At 37.6% G+C, this 16792-nt stretch overlaps 1 protein-coding gene across 1 annotated transcript in view; it reads right to left on the bottom strand.

The window, feature by feature from the left end:
* ARHGAP42 (Rho GTPase activating protein 42) overlaps positions 1-16792 on the bottom strand; it is a 282154-nt gene that overhangs the window by 194160 nt on the left and 71202 nt on the right. Inside the window, exon 3 of the mRNA XM_012770559.3 lies at positions 1589-1650. Within this exon, the coding sequence (XP_012626013.2) occupies positions 1589-1650 (62 nt within the window). The remainder of the gene's footprint in view (positions 1-1588; positions 1651-16792) is intronic.

Genomic DNA, 16792 nt, shown 5'->3' with positions numbered 1-16792 from the left:
GTGTGTTTATTGGAGTAACACTTTAAATTTCCTTCCAGATATTTCCCTTTGCATTCACAACTTGGCTAACTATTTGGCACAAAATACCTAGCTCTTGGCCTATCTGGGCTGTTGCCATGGCTTCCTCACTAAGCTTAATCATTTCTAGCTTTTGATTTAAAGTGAGAGACAGGTAACTCTTCCTTTCACTTGAACTCTTAGAAGACACTCTATGGTTATTAATTGGCTTAATTTTAATATTATCATGTCTCAGGGAATAAGGAGGCCCAAGGAGAGGGAAAGACAGGAAGAGTCAGTGGAGGAGTCAGAATACACACAACATTAATTATGTTCACCATCTTATATGGGTGCAGTTTGTGGCAGCCCAAAACATTTATAACAACCAAAGATCCCCACAAAAAATATTAATGAAGAAGTTTGAAACACTGTGACAATTACCAAAATGTGACACAGAGTGAGCACATGCTGTTAGAAAAATGGTGCCAACAGACTTGCTTAAAAAGCAGGGGTGCAACAAACTCTTCTAAAAAAAAAAAAATACAGTATGTGCAAAGCACAATAAAGTGAAGCACAAAGAAACAAGGTATGCCTGCATGCCTATATAAAATCCCCTAACTGGATGGTGAGGCTCATGAAATGAAAGATATTTAAATAAGTTTGTAACTCTCTCAATAACTGACCTTCAACATCATTATCACCATCAATATGTATTTACTATGTGGCAGGTGCTGCTATTAATATAAATTCTTTACAGCAATCCCATGGAGTACTACTATTTTTCCCATATTACGGATGAGCATACTGGGTCATAGATAGGGACCATCACAGAAATTTGAATACAATAGGTACAAGATTATATTTTTGAATGAATAAGTATCTTACCAATAACTGTGCTCTAATACTTTTACATAAATTAATCCATCACTCTAGAATGCTTTCCCCATTCTTCTCAGTCTAGCAAAATCCTCCCAGCCTTCAGGACCCAACTCAAATGTCACCTTTTCAAGAAAGGTCACACCTGGTAACACCCTAGTGAGTTAGAACCTCCTTCCATGTCTTTAATGCTTGAAATGTGTCTTTATTATAACACTGAGGTTGTTAAAACTTCTAAGTGTTTGCTAAATTAGAATGGGTTTCTTAATGACAGTTTATTCAGTATTTTTAATATTGAATATTATTGAATATTATTATTCAATAATATTCAATTATTGAATATTATTGAATATTTTTAATGCTTGAAATGTGTCTTTATTATAACACTGAGGTTGTTAAAACTTCTAAGTGTTTGCTAAATTAGAATGGGTTTCTTAATGACAGTTTATTCAGTATTTTTAATTCACAGAACAATTGAATGGCAAGCAAAATAAAGGTCATTTACATCTGCTGAACAAATGAAATAATTAGAGCAAATGATTATCTTATTAGCACTATTTAATAATTATACTCAGGAGTCTTTTCCTAAATACATGCAATAGTATACGTATCAAATCATAAAGTCTTACATGACTCTCTAAGTCAAGGGATCTAGTCTTTCTTTTTAATATATCCAAACAAAGCCGTATTCTTAAGAATCACCGAACAGACTTACCAGTCTTCTCCTTTCTTCTTCTACTGCAATAAGGAGCCTCGCAAATTCTTTTAGAGACTGAGCTATTAAAAAAAAGAAAAGCCATTAATCTTTTTCATTGCTAATATCTAATTTCAAAAAAACAAACATTACAATGAAGCTAGTTATTAATTTGTATATAGTATATTCTGTGGTCTTGTGCTTACGTAACCATAAAACAATACACAATAGGATCCTAATGACTAACAGCTACAGGTTTGTTTGCACATTACAAATTGAAGTTTAGAGGGTACCAAGAATAGTATTTTTTCTTCAAAGGCACTAGCAGGAATATAGTTTATATATTTAATATATAAAACATACACAATACATTAACATAGTATTGAAATCATTTGTAAGCAGTGACCTAGAAATAATATTTTTAGGTCTGTAAGAAGCAATAAATCTAGTACTAGTTGATGTACTTAGTAGCAGCCAGTAATGCAAAATCTCCCACTGACTTCTAGAAGTTCAAGGGTCACAGATATTTGAATACAGATTCTATATTTTAAAGAGGTCAACTTTACTCCCTTATCCAAGGTATATTAAACTTTTGTTATTCAATTCAGCGTGGTCAGGAGGAACAGCAACATAAGCATCTTGTGAGCTTGTTAGAAATGCAGAGTCTCAGGCCTCACTCCAGAATCTGCATTTTATTTTATTTTTTTTTTTTTTTGAGACAGAGTCTCGCTTTGTTGCCCAGGCTAGAGTGAGTGCCGTGGCGTCAGCCTAGCTCACAGCAACCTCAAACTCCTGGGCTCAAGTGATCCTTCTGCCTCAGCCTCCCGGGTAGCTGGGACTACAGGCATGCACCACCATGCCCGGCTAATTTTATATATATATATATCAGTTGGCCAATTAATTTCTTTCTATTTATAGTAGAGACGGGGTCTCGCTCTTGCTCAGGCTGGTTTCGAACTCCTGACCTTGAGCAATCCGCCCGCCTCGGCCTCCCAAGAGCTAGGATTACAGGCGTGAGCCACAGCGCCCGGCCAGAATCTGCATTTTAAACAAGATCCCTTAGTGATCTGTATGCATATTAAAGTTGAGAAGCACTACTTTAGAAAACTATCTGCACCCATATTGCTATGCTTTTTGTAGGAATTAGGCAAGGATAATCATCTCAATTGGAATGGGAAAGAATCTAGTATTCAGAAACACTGGGAGAACCAAAAATAAGTACGTGAATTAATGGGGAGTTACAGTACCATATTCTTTAAAGATGCATAGTTCCAAATGCCAATTGTGAAAGACTAATTCATCTACATCAAGTTTCATACCTAATACTTAATATGAATTATTAACCAAAGTTTGAGTCACAAAATCTTTTTTCACAAAAACTTTTGAGTCACAAAAGTTTGAGTCACAGAATGTTTGAGTCACAAAAATGACAACACAAAGTGAATGCAAAATTTATTTTTATTTAAGCTCTAAACTTTCCCTTCTGTGTTATTATTCATTAGGCTCCCAGTCACTTCCTTTATCCATAGTAATACTGAAAACATCGTGTGACACCAGAACTCTAAGTCTGGCATAAAGCTGACAATAAAGGCAGGGAAGTAAGGAAAACAAACCAGGAGTCTCATCAACAGAACTCATTAAGGAAGAGTAAAAATGTTTTCCATTCAAGAATTTAAAATCCCCATCTAGGATTTTGTTTTCCTCTTTTCAGAACTACTGGCTTACACTAGTCAAGCTGGTATGAAATGCTAACCCTGTGATTACGTCACACTGAATTTTATTCAGGTGCCATAACAGAAATCAAAGGATTACCTGGGAGACTCAGGTTAATCTGATAAACACATTAATAGACTTAGAGTAAATATAATTTTTTAAAAGGTTAGAAAAATGAGTTTAATTTTTTTCGAAAATACTGATATTGGCCAGCGCGGTGGCTCACGCCTGTAATCCTAGCACCATGGGAGGTGGAGGCGGGCGGATTGCTCAAGGTCAGGAGTTTGAAACCAGCCTGAGCAAGAGCAAGACCCCATCTCTACTAAAAAATAGAAAGAAATTAATTTGACAACTAAAAATATATAGAAAAAAAAATTAGCTGGGCATGGTGGCACATGCCTATAGTCCCAGCTACTCAGGAGGTTGAGGCAGAAGGATGCTTGAGCCAGGAATTTGAGGTTGCTGTGAGCTAGGCTGACACCACAGCAATCTAGCCCAGGCAACAGAGTAAGACTCTGTCTCAAAAAAAAAACCCTAATATTGATGATATAATACATTCCAGTTTTCACAATAGTAAGTTGACCAAAAAATTAGTTATAAATCTAAAGAAGATTTTGACTGGAGTGTGTAATAACATATTACACTTTTTTGTTTTGTCTTGTTTTTGAGACAGTCTCTCTCTGTCACCCTAGCTAGAGGGCAGCAGCATGATCATAGCTCACCACAACCTCAAACTCCTGGGCTCAAGCAATCCTCCTGCCTTGGCCTCCCAAGTAGCTGGGACTACAGGCACACACCACTGTGCCCAGCCAATTTTTTTTATTTTTAGTAGAGATGGGGTCCCGCTCTTGTTCAGGCTGGTCTCAAACTCCTAACATAAGGCCATCCTCCCACCTCACCCTTTCAGAGTGCTAGGGTTACAGGCGTGAGCCACCCCACCCAGCCCCATCATCATCCTTGCAAGTATCTACTATGCCCACTGGAGCTCTCTGTTGGTAAGCTTAAAGAAATCAGCAAATCTTTGGATAATAGAAGGCAATGTTATCATGCCTATAGAGAAAGAAGCTAAGAGGTCAGTTTGGGCTGCTTGAGTGCAATGATGAGGGGAGAGGAGGGGAGGGGAGGGGAGGGGAGGGGAGGGGAGGGGAGGGGAGGGGAGGGGAGGGGAGGGGGAAAAGAAAGGAAAGAAAGAAAAGAAAGGAAAGAAAGGAAAGGAAGGAAAGGAAGGGAAGGAAGGGAAGAAAGGGAAGGAAGAAGGGAAGGAAGGAAGGAAGTTCTAAGCCAATTATTAATTTCTTGGAAAACAAAGTTATACAAATAATAATCATAATAAACTAAGTAGTTGAGTTGTAAGTAATGTGTCCCCATAATATGAAAATTAAAACCTGATTTTACCAAAATTAAGTGTTTTTTTTTTGTTTGTTTGTTTTTTGTTTTTTTTTTTTTGAGACAGAGTCTCGCTTGTTGCCCAGGCTAGAGTGAGTGCCGTGGCCTCAGCCTAGCTCACAGCAACCTCAATCTCCTGGGCTCAAGCAATCCTTCTGCCGCAGCCTCAGTTTTAACTCTACTGAGAGAAGAGGAGAAAGGATTGTATAAGACAGTATGAAGTCATATAAGACAACAATATGAAACCAAATGATGAGATCTAAAACTAAGGGGGGGGGGACAAGAAACAGTAGGATAATCATGGTCCTGAAAAAATTAGAAAAAATGACTAAATGTTCCAAGTGGTCTTTCTGGGGAATTAAAATAAGTGGTGGGGACTGGAAGGATAGGAGACTGCCAGTTTTTTAAACCTAATAAAATCTATAACTTCTAACAAATAATGAAAAATAAAACATGCTGCAAATGCTTTCTTTTCCTACTAGACTAAACCCTAGGAGGGCATAGAGCACATGTTATAAAATGTCAAGAAAGGGTAAATAAATACCTAGTACATAGAAGCCTATCAACAGCTATTTTGGAATAAATGAAAATTTGATTTTAGATTGGCAGGAGAATACTAGAACCTCCCACTTGGTCAGCCCAGAAAATGATCACCAGCCCAGGCAGTATTTCCTATGCCTATGATGACTCTTAAAATCTGCAGTCTTCCCCTCAAAGGACCAACTACTTGAAGAGTAAATTGTGAAGTTGCCTGAAGTCAAATTTTGGTTACAAGAAAGCAAGCTCAGGTTTTCATGTTGCTATTCTACTCTGTGTCCAAAAATTAGTGATGCTGTTTTCTATTTTACTTGAGGGGTTTTCTGGTCTGTTTCCCATCTAAATACTATTTATAGACTCAGTAAGATAATAGTTGATTATAATGGGAATGTCTGAGAAGAAAAATTTTAACATGCAAAACAATTGCGTGCCTGGTTCCCCACAACAAAAACTACTCTCCCTCTAGCAGTTTCCTGGGATTGACCAGAATGTGACAATAAATTTTGTTACCTCTTTTTTCTTCTGTTGATTTTTCAGGAAAAGGACTTCAAAAAAACCAAGATTGTTCTCTTTAAATTTTATAGTCTCAGTTCCATAAAAGTATATATTTCCTGGTTCAAATGAAGCATTCATGTTTGTCATTTGTTCTATAAAAAATAAAAAGCTGGAAACACTATTCATTTTATGAATTATTACCAGTGGCCTACTAACTTCTTAATCTCATATCTAAAGTTTCCCCCTAAATCTTTTTTATTTATAATGATGTAAAAGTATTGCATTAATAGTTTACTAGGCATAACATAACACAGATCTTTCTGTGTTTTCTTAAACAGGAATTCACAATACAGTAGAGCAGGTATTAATATGAATGAATTCTCGGTATCACGTAAATTGGATTTTTAGAGAACAGGCTGGTGGGGATCTATCTTCAGTCACTTTCCTGCCTTCCCCACCCTCAAAGTCTAAAAGGAACCTCCCATAAAGCCAGGCATGTTCGAACTGCCCTAGTAGCTCCCTAGAGATGAGAGGCCAGGGTTAGAATTTCTGGTGCACAAAACCCACAAAATGCCTTAAGAGACCATGAAAACTATGGAGAGTCTATTCTACACCAGATCTTGGGCACAACGCATATACAAAATAACTACTCCCACCCCAGCACCACCCATCATCTATTGATTTTGTGTGATGCTTGAGGCATTTCTTCTAAGACTATACTAAAGCAAAATCTGAAAAGTCTTTTATTACATGCAAATTTCTAATACCCAGGTATAATCAATTATTTATGATGTTTCAGATTTTATTTATCAATATTAATATTTATGTAAATTACTTTATTATATGATGGGAGGTTAGGCTAACATCTAATATAATAGCTGGTCCTGCAATTACTGATGTTGGCCATATCTATGTTTTATGACAAGAGCTTGATTTAGTCATATTCAAAAAACAATACTTAATATACAGTGGATCATTCAATAAATGATCGTTAATGAACTCATGAGTTTAACAATACAGTCCCACAATTTGCTTTACAAGGAGAAACACACGAACTCTTGTTGTAGGATTCATGAAATATGGAAAGGATAGGCCACTTTGGAAAATTATGTCAGCTATCTAAACTCCTGCCACCTGCATGAAACTTTCCTGACTGTATTCATCAATAATAATCTCTCCCCTTCCTGTCCATCTGGAGTACAAGATTACTGGGGAGCAATCAAAATATAGTTTCATATATAAATTTTAACTTTCCAACAAATTATTGAGGTCAAGAATATTACTATAGGCTTTCTTTTTATCTCTACAACATAATATTGGAAAAATACTTTTGGAACAACAACAAAAAATTTAGTATTCAAGTGTATTTATGACAGGTCCTTAGAGTATAAACATCCAAAAAGACAACAGTTGAATCATACCTAGACAGTGATGAAGTATGATAATGGCTTCTATATTTGCCAATATCGTAAACTCTGAAACATTCCTGAACTGTCTAAAATATTTCCTACCTTGATCCTTTCAGCAGGCTTAAATTTACCTTACTATTTTTGACTGGAAAACCTGTTTAGTATCTGAAAGTAAGGATGAGAATGAATCAAAACAACTACTCCCTGTTTATTGTTGACATAACTCCACTATCTTAAATACCGGGCATTATACTATCAAACTTTCAACAATGGCTCGGCTTGGGCTTTACATGTTTTACAACTACAGTGGGAGAATTAAGAAAGCGTGTCTCTTGCATCCAACCAACATTTATATCATAATCAGACAATGCTATGTTAAAAATGTCTTCCAAAAGTCTTTCCTTAAAACTTAAAATGGCATAAATACATACCCAATCAAAAGTACACAAATTCAGTGATAAATACAATTATGTCAACAGCACTTTATTATCAACTCTATTAGAGTAATAAGGTTTATTACAGTGATAAGCTATCACAGAGAACTGGGTCAGCAGTAAGGATTTAGACTTTGTTACATCTCAAGGAAAATATGAAAATCTGTAAAAGTCTGTAAAAGCCAGATTGAACCAATGCAATTACATTTTATAAGTCCAAATGATGCCCCAAATAATAACCTTACTTTTCTATTTGGATAGGAGATGTAAGCTCTGTCAAAATATCTTAGTATCCTTTCTTAGTATCCTTCTGGATTGACTTTTCATAAAAAGTAAGAGACAGGCACTAAAACATTAACACTTATCTTTGGCAGGGGCCAGAGCAGGTGACTTGGTCATATCCTTCTAGTTCTGGCCACACCAAGAAAAATGAGTAGGATCAACATACACAGCCAAGTGACACCCAGCATTACACCATAAAAGCATGCAATAATCTAAGGGGCATCACATCACCAGTAGAATTCCCACAGAGAGTTTTAATTCTTTTGAATATTTAAAAGATCAAAGGTAGCATACTGACTGCACTACCCAACAAAAAGTTTTGATTGAAGAACAATTTCACCCATAAACAAGGCAAGAAGCACAGTCAGCTTGTGGTATGCCTGAATAATAAATAGCGGAACAGACTGAGTGGTATTAAAAGTGACACCAACTCTCCCACCAGATATGTGGTATCTTTGGTAGCAATTAATACCCCCACTGATCAGCCATCCACTCTGCAATACTGGCATTACGTGCAACCACAAATTCTAGTTATTATTTTCCAGGAGCCACAACATCAAATAAGATTTTTCCACTCCATTTGTGGCTTCAAGTTCCATGGATGCTTAGCTGCAAAGCCAATAAATTGCTTCCTAAATCAACGGAAAAAAAGTCACAGGCTCAACGATGAATGCTGGCAGGTCACGTAAATACACCCTAGCACCAAGAGGCACTCATCTCTCTTCTAACACTTCACAGCCCCTTGGTAGCTAAAGTCTCATATGAGAAACACATGGAAAGTGAGTTATCGTTGAGGTAACTAAGCCTCATCCTCCACAATGTCCTCCTTGTGGTCAGATTTTTTTTTTAATTGCCAAATACCAATCAAAAACAGCGATTCATCTTGAAATCAAGTTCCTGAAAGCCTGCATTTTTAAATTCTTCTTTTATATTCTATCAACGCAGCCAAGTGTAGCAATGCACTCAGGGGAACTTGGTTTAGGCAAGTAAGAGATATGCCAAGTTGGAAAAGCTTATTAAGATATTATTTTGGTAATAAAAAGCTGTTTAATATTATAGCATAGTTTCCTAATTAAGTATTAAAGGACAATAAGAAATGCAGTCTATAAAGGAAAATGGTAATAAAATTTTTATCAAGTTGACCAGGTTCTCGGCAGAGAGTGAGGGACCGCCTCGTCCCTGCCACCACACTTGTCTACTACCATGACCTGTGCTGTATTGGGTTCCTCCAGCACTCAGATGCCAATCCAGACTCTGAGCAGGACACAGGTAAGGAACTCCTACTTCTGAATCCACTGGCTTGCTAGCAAGCGATTTCTTTATGCTTGCTGTCGTTCCTGTTTATCCTCTAACCCTACTACCCAGACTCCTGGCAGAGATTATGTCCTATAATCTAGCCTCCTTTTAAAATTCTCAACTGCTATTCCCAAAGCCTCTCTCCATGGGTCCCCAGGCACTAACCTGTGCCATACTTTAATCTGGCCTGTCAACATGGGTCCCAATATTACCTGCCAAAGCACATTTAGGCTGCGATTCAGAACCTGTGCCTGAATCTTTAATCTTTCACTCTCTCCTGGTCTAACTAGATACTCAGTCCAGTTTCTTTCACCCTCACTGTCGTAACAGCAGGACTCAAAAAATGAAAGACACCTTCTGGAAGCCAGAAACTTGCCCTATAAAAGAGAGCTGCTACTACTGCTCCAGACAATTAGGATTACTGATGCAAATTGCGTAGAATTACCATGACTACCAGGTAAAAGTCATAGTGGATGTACAGAAATAATTCCAGGCTATATATCTAATGGTTTTTCCTTAATATACTGTTCCTGAACTAGCATAAGACCTGTTAGTAATACCTGCTCTGAAACTGCCGCTACTACAAGGTAGTTAGAGAGTTCAGGTACGAATACTAATATATATACCCAGTTTATATACATGTTATATATATTTCACAAAAGGCCAAATTTTGGCAAATGTATACATGCAAACATAAAAAGGATAACTTTTCAATATCACACAATTCAAAACCTTGATTCCAGCTGTTTTTTCCTTACACGTCATGACACTATCTTATTACTTCCAAGGAATTTCATCTGAATTCTTGAGAAGATCTGTCACTGAGATTTTGTCAATGCAGTGCTGTGTGTAACATAGTCTGCAAGTCACATGTTTTGTTCTCTTTCCAAGCACACACGAATGTGCTAATGAAAATGAAGAACTGTGCAATTCTGATGTTGCCTTGTTTTGTTTTAGTGGTGTTTTATCTGTTCCCCAAACCAACCCCCAGATCAGAAACCACTTTCCCAAATGTGAGAATCCTCCCATCTGGGAGCTCCTCTACTAAGAGGTAGCAATGTTACAAAAACTCTCTCATTTAATGTCCACACAGTAATAGGAGGTACTGAAGTCGGTGGGAGAAAAGGGAGAATCCATCAGCTTGAAAGCCTGCCCCACGATCCCAGAGCTAGTAAGCCGAGAAGTAGGTATTTAATTTTCACTGTTTGATTCCAAAGTCTATTCTCCTCCAGCAAACTATTATTGTCAAGAGGGAAAAAAAAAAAAGTAGTGCCAGGGTACACCCTGCTACATTACAGGAGGGAAAGAACAGGCTTATCATCTTTAAAGGCAAACATTCCCGGAGCTGTTTGTGCTCAAAGGGTAACGGGGTGCCAAGTATCCTGACTAAAGGGGAACAATCAGGAATTTGTTGCTGACAAGCAACCACTTACACCTCCCGCTCCCCCCATCCTTCCTACCATCAGATATGGCCCTCCCAGCATTCCTTCACATTCCGCAGGCTGAAGCACCCGCCCGGTCCTGCTCCTCTGCACCCAAGCCCCCAGCCACCACCCCGGGAAGCTTCAACATCCGCTTCCTTGCCTGGGGCTCTTTTCCACAACCTCTTGCCCTCCAGTGACCTCTCCTCTGTAATTCGCACACCCACAAAGACGCTAAAAGTTCAAGCTATCTAACCCCTTTGCTTTTGCTCTCTGGCAATCCTTTCATTCAACTCTGGTTTATTCCTAATCTTATTTCCCACAGTGGCTATCTAAAAAGAATTTTCTTCTTTTCTCAAGAATCCAGCCCCAAACTTCCCCTCACTCTTACCAGATGGCCTGGCCTCCTGCTCCTGTGAGAGAAGTTCAAGACCCTCTGATGGACACTATCTCTATTCATTCTCTTCCACTTGCCTTCCGGCCTCGAAAAGAAACCTCTTCCTCTCAAAAGCTAACAACTCCCCACTAAACTTCTAATCTCCCCTCTCCTCTCTCTCTTCCCCCTCCCTGTCACAGTTATTGCTATTATCGCTCTTCCTCCTCACAAGGCTATTTCTCCTTCCCCTGGGCCTTAGAAACTAACTCCAAGCAAGGGTCCTGTTATCCTCATGAGGTACAAGGAGCAGGAAGACATAGGGGTGGGGGAAGGAGGAGGAGATTTATTTGATACAGGTGCTAGCACTGTGCAAAGCTCTTTAATGTTCACAGTATCCTATGGGAAAGTCACATGCAAAATATCCAAATCACCATTCTCTGAATTTTTCAGATAGGGAAATTGAAGTATATGGGTTAAATAATAAGCATAACAGAACTAATGACCTGAAGAGCTAAACTTTGAACCCAAATTAGCTCACCTGAAATTAATACACTTTCCTACTACTCTTGGCATAGCCCCACAGCCCCAACTCACCATGCTAAATTTAACAAATTAAAGTCGCTCCCCAGAATTTATACTAGGGATTTTGTATGAATCTCAAACTTAACATCGGTCAAAACTTAATTCACAATTCTGTTCCACTCCTAGATGCCCTTGGCCACATAAGAACACATAAATATGTTGAACACACCATTTACCTAGTAACTTCAGTCATGAATTATCTTCAGCCTTCCTTCCATACATCCAATCACCAAATGCTGCTGATTTCTCTCCTCTACCCTTCTTACATACCCATGTAAGGATCTCACTTCATCTTTACTGTAAAAGAACATGAGTTTTCCAGCTTCTGTGGCTCTAACTCATCATACATATTAATGCCAGAACAAAATTCCTAGAGGTCAACCTTGATCATGTTGTTGTCCAACTCAAAATCCTTGAATGGGTAAATAAAGTCCAAACTCCATACTGCAAATGAGTTGAGGCCTCTATGATATATGGCCATAAGGTACATTTCAAAGTGTCTTAGTCCAAGATGCTACTATTTTTAATCTTGAATATTACACTTTCAAACTACTACACATTCCTGTAACTTCTCATTTCCATGTTTCTCCTTTACCTATATTTCTTTCCTAAGCTGCATCTTACCTAACCATTAGGACCTAGTTCAAATACCCTGCTCTAATTGGGCAACTTCTGAGGTCCCCAGCTGGAAGTCCTTTCTCCAGCTTTGATACTCTCACAGCACTTTTGTCCTTACTATACCTAAAACACTTAACACGTTCTCCTTAATGTTATACTGAGTACATCATAAGTTATTTTTTTGTCCCCCTTATATTTTGTAAGCATAGTAAGTACACAGGAAGATTTGAGTCATGTTTGCATGTACTAAATTACCGCTGAGGTTCTTTGTAGTCAGAAGATACTTATTACTAGTAGAGAATTCTATAGAATCCAAAGTCTACATCAGCATGAACTAAGTCGCACCTTGAATATCATTTTAATTTGAAAAGCTGACTTTTTTTTTTCATCCCTGGGAAATGTTCACAGCTGTCTACAATGGCCCATGAAAATCATCTCTTATTCTAAGGACAAATGCTTAAAACAAAACTTTTTCTCAGGCTCATGTGAAGGACAAAGTGTCAAGAAATGAACAGGTGTCCCTACGAACACATGGCATCTACAGCTTCAATGGCTCCACTAGCACAACCCTGGGCATGAGGGATCTGATGATCCAAAAAGTCTACACCTCTGGCACAGACAACAACAGCACCCTCCCCAACTGTGCCTCCCTCTGCATAATCCACAAGTTTACCATTTAAAGTAGTGTTTTTTTTGCACAGGCTGGCTGCATCAGATACCAAGGATCCCCATAAAATTAACAGCCCCTGGGGCCCCCACCCAGGGGAGTCCACCTTAGTTCAGGTCTGGGCTGGAGCCCAAGAATTGAATTTCTTAAGGTTCCCCACGGTTGATTCTGATGCTAGGCAATCTGGCAACTCCTAACTTTGGGAATAAAATAAAATGCATGCTTTGTGTGGGGAACTAAAGGTTCAAACTACGTTTAAATAGGAAACAGTGTATATTTTAATAAGATTTGTAATGATCATCTCTACTTCCTTGCTTGAAGCTCATCTGTATTTCAATGGCAGAAACAGTACTCTCAGCCCTCAGAGACATTGACCCTGAGTCCCAAGAATCAAGAGTGACCCCAAAGCTCTTCTCTCCACAGACCCCTGAATCATGATTCAGCAACTATCCTGAATTCTATCCTTGACAAAGAAATGACTCCAAATTAGCACTTTTATGTTTTGGGGGGACACATAGTCCTAGACAACTATCCAAGGCAAATGTTTCTTTTACTCTTTTTTAGGCCTATTCCTGTTTTCCAACTTCTCCTATATTCTTTTTCCTTCTTTCCTCCTAAATCTCTTCATTGCTCATATGTTTGTCCTTGCTTTTTGCCAATGAGTTCTACTAACCTCTGGGTGTCCCCATGTCCTACCTTCCTAGCTCACTTATTTAAGACACAATCTCCAGGCCTATTGTTTTCCTCGTCCAAACATTTCATGTGCAAATTGAAATTATATTTTTATTATTTCATTCATATTTAGAAAAGTGTTCTTTTGTTCCATACAGAATTTGATGATGAGGGTAACCTCTGTCTCACTGTGAACTGGCAAAGACTTCCATGCTATAATTCATCACATACACAGATGCCAGAGTAAACCTTCTAAAGGGCAACTTCAATCAAAAGCCTGGAGTGTCTCCCAAGAACCTGCAAATTAAACTCTGGACTACACAACAAAGCCTTCTATAATATTCTTTGGCTCTCAATTCTTATACTACAACTAAGAGAATATAACATCCTAGCTTTCCTTCAATATTGCAAATATCAAGGCAATGAAAATTCAAGTGCACAATCAGACTAAGTATGCTCACACAATAAAAGAAACCCAGAGCAGGAAGATGAACAGAGAACTGGGAAAATTCTCCAATGTTCTAAATACTTCAGAAGAAATCTAGTGTTGGTACAACCAGCATGCCCCAGAAGTATTTACTCCTTTTGCACCAAGTGGTTTCAAACAAATTCAGAAATAGGTCAATATCTATGGGGTCGTGTAAATTTGATTACACAGGGAATGGAAGATAAAAGGACATTCATGTTATAGGAAGTTTGCTGTAACACTAATATCTTGAAATTACAGATACCTATATTTTAAAAATATTACAGAAAAAATTTAACTTCACTCTGTTTTTTTATAGCATGTTTCACAGCCTAAGTTAATATAATGATCTTATGTGTTTTATCACCTAACTCCTCTAGCAACTAGGCAAACCCCATTGGGGAGGGTTTTTTCTTTATTCCTGTTTGGCATACTTATGTGTCTTCATCATCCAACATAGTACCTGACAGAATGTAGGTGTTCAATATGTATTTATTGAATGAATAAAGAAAACCCAAAGTCAAAGTTCATGACCTAGGAAGTGGTGGTCAAGCTTCTAGAACCTGTGTAAATTCAGAAAATCATTTCACCTTTGGCTGTAAAGGAAAATGACAGCATTGGCTCCCAGGCTCACCAAGGTCTCTTCCTACTCCAATATACTACATTTGGAATTCTAGGAAACCAGGCCAATATTTCTAAGACAGAAGTAGCATTTTTTTGTTCATTCAAAAAAAAAAAAAAGCTCATATTGTTCCTCCCCACCCCTACATGTATATAAAGAAGGTTAAGAGAATGATCCTAGGACTAGAGAGATGCAGCTTCCACACAGAAACATATAAACTATTCCACTCCAAGAAAAAAACTGTCACAATACACAATGTAGTGTAAACTGTAATGTTTGTGGATAAACTCTACAAAGCAAGCCAGGAAAATACCAATCAAACAGGGCCAGCAGGCTGAACATTGAGAAATGATATATGACCATTGACTTTTTTCCCAATGAACAGAAGCACAAACTATGCACATAACACCCACAGGGGCCACCGCTTACTTCTCTGGTGCCTGATTTGCCAACAGGCACCCAACTAGACCTGGTCTATCCTGAATATGTTCTTACCACCATATACTTTGCTTTTATAGCATTCAACACAATTGTGACTTAGCTGTAATCGGTTGTTTAATGTCGGTGTCCCAAGTGAAAGTATAAACTACCCAAGCCACTCAGAGTGGCTTAGGCCCAGTTGAGACTTGAGTATTTACTGAATAAATGAGTTTTATAGACAAGAAATGCAGGCACAGACAGGTTTACAGAGTGGCAGGAGAAAGCTACAAAGCAGGTTTCTGACTCTAATCCCTGTCCTCTTCCTTTTGTCCTTTCACTTTAGTGCATTGCTCTTACAGAAGAACAAAAATCTATCCTGTTACTAGTCTTCAGTAAGTTAGGGCCGTCAAACTCACCTGCTTCATACAGTCTGGGCTGGGTAGGGGCAGCTCATCTTTATTGTCACCCTGCATAAGTCCATAAAGGTTCAGGAATATTGATTTTGAGATTATCAATAAATTTGAGAGCACAGAAATTCACAAATACAGAACTTGCAAATAATTAGGATCAACTGTATATTCCTACATTCCAAGTTAGGGTGGGCCATAGCATTTATTTCACTGTCTAATCAGTTTGTTGAGATCATTTTTGACCTATTGTAAGTCATTAACCATACATAAAAGTTCTCCCTCATTCCCTATCCACCCCCTAAAATAAGCCTTTTTAAAAGTCATGTTATTTTAAAAGAGGGGTATTGTGACTACCTTATCCTCCAGTGTTTACATTCCATGAGGACAAAAGCTTTGATTACCCTTTTCATAAGCAAAGTTCTTGTCACATAACAGGTAGTCAACCAACACTGAATACATTAAAGAATAGAAAAAAATGTTTAACTCTGGTTTGAAATTTGTTTTAATATTTACAAATATTAAGAAATTTGTTCTAAATGATTATAAAGTAGATGCAAAAATGATATATATGTGTATGTATACCTGTAAACATAAGAACCATTTTCCTCTCAAAATTTAGATTATCACACTGAAAAGGACACAACTGGATATATCCAAATAAGTACATATTTTTTTAATAAAGTTTAAAAATTCTATTTTATTCTTTTTATAAAATTTAAAAATTCTGTTTTATTTTATTTCTAAAATTCTATTTATGTACCTTATGATCTGTTTCTGTCAAAGTTAAATAGGTTTTGCAGGAGGGGCTATTCGCTCAACAAATATTTATCAAGCATCCAAATAAAGCTCCAAAGTACTATGCAGGAATAGAAATGTGAGTCAGACTTACTTTCTGACCTCAGAGGGCATATAATTTGCTACAGGAGATAAGAGAGCGAGCTGTCTATGAAAAAGACTAAACAACCTTTTGTTTAGCAGAGCAAAATCACAAAAAAAGAAAAGAGATTTCAGGGGATTCATGTATATCAATAAGTTCAAAGACAAATTTGTCCAGGCTTTTGACATGACAAGTTTTCAGATTATTGTTTTTCATCAAAGCCTGAAATTTAAAAAATCTATTGAATTTCAAAATTAAATCAAATAATGTGATTTAAAATACAAAACTAATATGACAAAAGCGTCTCTCTCAAGTAGCATGTTTTCTTTAAGAGGGGAACCTCACCTGAAATGTGCAACTTTCCCAGCTGTTTCAATCCTTAATTGTGGGTGGTTTCTGTGCGGGTGCAAGAATAAGAGTGGTTTAAAAAAAAAATGGAAAACAATAACTTAATTGTCCAACTGAGAGCTATTAAAAAGTAAAATATGCTTCCTCTGCAGAGTTCAAAAGAAAATGTTATTTGTATAAACAATTTAGGCATT

This window comes from Microcebus murinus, chromosome 4, assembly GCF_040939455.1.
Source record: "Microcebus murinus isolate Inina chromosome 4, M.murinus_Inina_mat1.0, whole genome shotgun sequence".
NCBI classification, from domain to species: domain Eukaryota; kingdom Metazoa; phylum Chordata; class Mammalia; order Primates; family Cheirogaleidae; genus Microcebus; species Microcebus murinus.
The sequence above is the reverse complement of the archived record's forward strand: the minus strand, read 5'-3'. Positions and strand labels throughout refer to the sequence as shown.